The sequence below is a fragment of the Saccostrea cucullata genome, unplaced genomic scaffold (assembly GCF_032062105.1).
Source record: "Saccostrea cucullata isolate Sc308-1 unplaced genomic scaffold, CSIRO_AGI_Scuc_v1 ctg10763, whole genome shotgun sequence".
NCBI lineage: Eukaryota > Metazoa > Mollusca > Bivalvia > Ostreida > Ostreidae > Saccostrea > Saccostrea cuccullata.
Genome location: NW_026924289.1, coordinates 1 through 2,323, shown reverse-complemented (window position 1 = coordinate 2,323; position 2,323 = coordinate 1). Strand labels below are relative to the sequence as shown.

General features: G+C 36.0%; 1 protein-coding gene across 1 annotated transcript; it reads right to left on the bottom strand.

Annotated features, from left to right (window-relative positions):
- Nucleotides 1-556: 556 nt before the first annotated feature.
- Nucleotides 557-1,696, bottom strand: LOC134266142 (zinc finger MYM-type protein 4-like). Its single transcript, XM_062748384.1, has one exon. It carries the CDS (start codon nt 1,694-1,696, stop codon nt 557-559), a length of 1,140 nt encoding a protein of 379 aa, XP_062604368.1.
- Nucleotides 1,697-2,323: the final 627 nt, after the last annotated feature.

The following is a 2,323-nucleotide window of genomic DNA, read 5'->3' as shown; positions in this document are numbered from 1 at the left end:
CAAACCATGAGAGATTCTTTTTATCACATATTTTGTTCACTATAAATGCGTGTTTTGTCTTTATTTCTAATTCAAAGTTCCCTTTCGGTTACCTCGAACCAAATAACGTTATAAATAATATTACGCTGTATGACATAGTTCGTACAAAAATAAAAGAAAGAAAGTATTTCAGCACTTATTTTTTTTTAATTCATGAATGAAAATTTGTTTAAGAATAGCAAATGAAGTGAAATTTGACAAATAAAGTCATCTATAATCATCATTGACTTTAGTCATCCGAGTCCGTGTCATAGATGACACGCGGCCTTTTCCGTGGTGTTTTGTTTGAACATTCATGTATGTTTACAATAATTTTTCCACCGTGGACGTCTCCATTCAAGAAGTTTTGAATTCCCCCTGAAACATTGACAATCATGGAACTTCCAGTGTTGGATGTGTTAGTGTTCCGTACAGCGGTATTTGTGACTGAATTGTTTTGTGTCCAATTGAATGTGGCGGATCCGGGGTTGTTTACAGGAGGTGCGGAGTTCGAAAGGATGCCAGATATACTTTTGTATTAATTTTCATTGATGCTGCTGTAATTGTTAATGGATTGGATGTTTTTATGGCCAGTTATCTGCATGATTTGATTTGGAGGTACGTTGTTTTCGCTTAATTTTTGCACTAGATGTTTTCGAGCGCTGTGGTTAGTGAGTTTTTTGTCTCCACCAATGCCAGCTGCATTTGCCATTCTTTTTATTAAAGATGCTAATTTGTTAACGCCAACTGGCTGTCTCTTAAACCATTGTTCTTTGACTGACATAGCGTGTTGCTGGGTATGTGTTGCTAAATAAAATGGATCATCGGGTTTTGAAAAATCATCGGGTCTTTTTTCTGAATATAGTTTGTAAATAGCAACTGGGCATCGATCTGGCGCGTCGGTATTTGCCCACATTTTGGGTTTGACTACACGAACATCCCTTGGATTTATCCCTTGTCTTGTTTTTGATTGCCGTTCATTGAATGTTAGGTATTCAACGCCAGAAATGTCGGTTTGTAAACAAATGTCACCCCACGACATGGATCTGTGTTCATCTGAACCCCTCAGTCCAAAATAAATCGTGTTGAATAGCCAAAGTGAATTTAATATACTCTCAGAAGTTTGAACCCCTAATAGACCACATTCCCACAGTTTATTTATTTCTATGTCAGTTAATGGATCTGCCTTTTTAGACAGGTTTCCTTTGCCCTCGCCTTTAAGACTTCGCTGTTTTGCTTTGACAACTTCGCGCACTTTAACAAATTCGATGCTTGAAACAATCTGAAATCCATACTTCCTTTTACGTAAATATCTATCAAAGCTGCTCATAAATGATCGCAATGTGTTTGGTTCATAATTTGAGCCATCAGGCTTGCGGACACTCAAGAAAAATTTACACAAAATGTTACTCAGTTCAGAATGAGGGATTGCTTCTATTGGTCTGCTTTCATTTTGTGTTTCAAGAAACGATTTTAGCAAATTTATGTCAGCAGAAGTTTTTCTCCAGGTGTTTTTGTTCTCTTGTTCATTTATATATTTATCAATATCATTTTCATCTATTGATTCAAAACGCGTTCCAGACATCGTCTGCTGCGAGACAGGTCTCTCTATTTTGAGACGGTAACTTGAAAATGGCAATGTCAGACCTGTTCCCTCAATCTCAACTTCATAGATCATTTCATCATTTTCAAATTTAGAAGATTTCACCAAACCTGAGCCACCTCCATCAATTTTTACAACTGAATTATTTGGAATTCTCTCCCATCATGCACATGTATTTGTTTATTTACATGACGTCATGCGGCGTAGAAATTCATAGTGTTGATACGAAAACGATATCATATGAGCTATATCAACGGGATAAAGGGGTAAATATGTGATAAAATTTTATATTATACTTTCATGTAAATTACTTGAATTTGATTCGTCGAGAGACATTTCTTTAAAAAAAACTATTATCCGCTGAATAATGAAGCCACACCCTCTTGCGTAGCAACAGTCAACATTGCTTGACGACGGGTGATATTCCAAAAAATAGCGACTTGCACAGAATTTATGCACGCTCGGTTCACTGTTACAGTAAAACTCGGTTATAGCGAAGTCCTGGGGACCTGTGGAATTTAATTTGCTATATCCATAATTCGTTATATCCGTATAACGAATTCGTATAACCATTATAGCGAATTCGCTTTATGCATGTTTTCTTCAAGTATTACTACCAACTATGTTAGTGAAGCAAATATTACAAGAAATATCTTCGATAACTGAGGTTTTCTTATGAATTGAATCTTATATACAAATGCT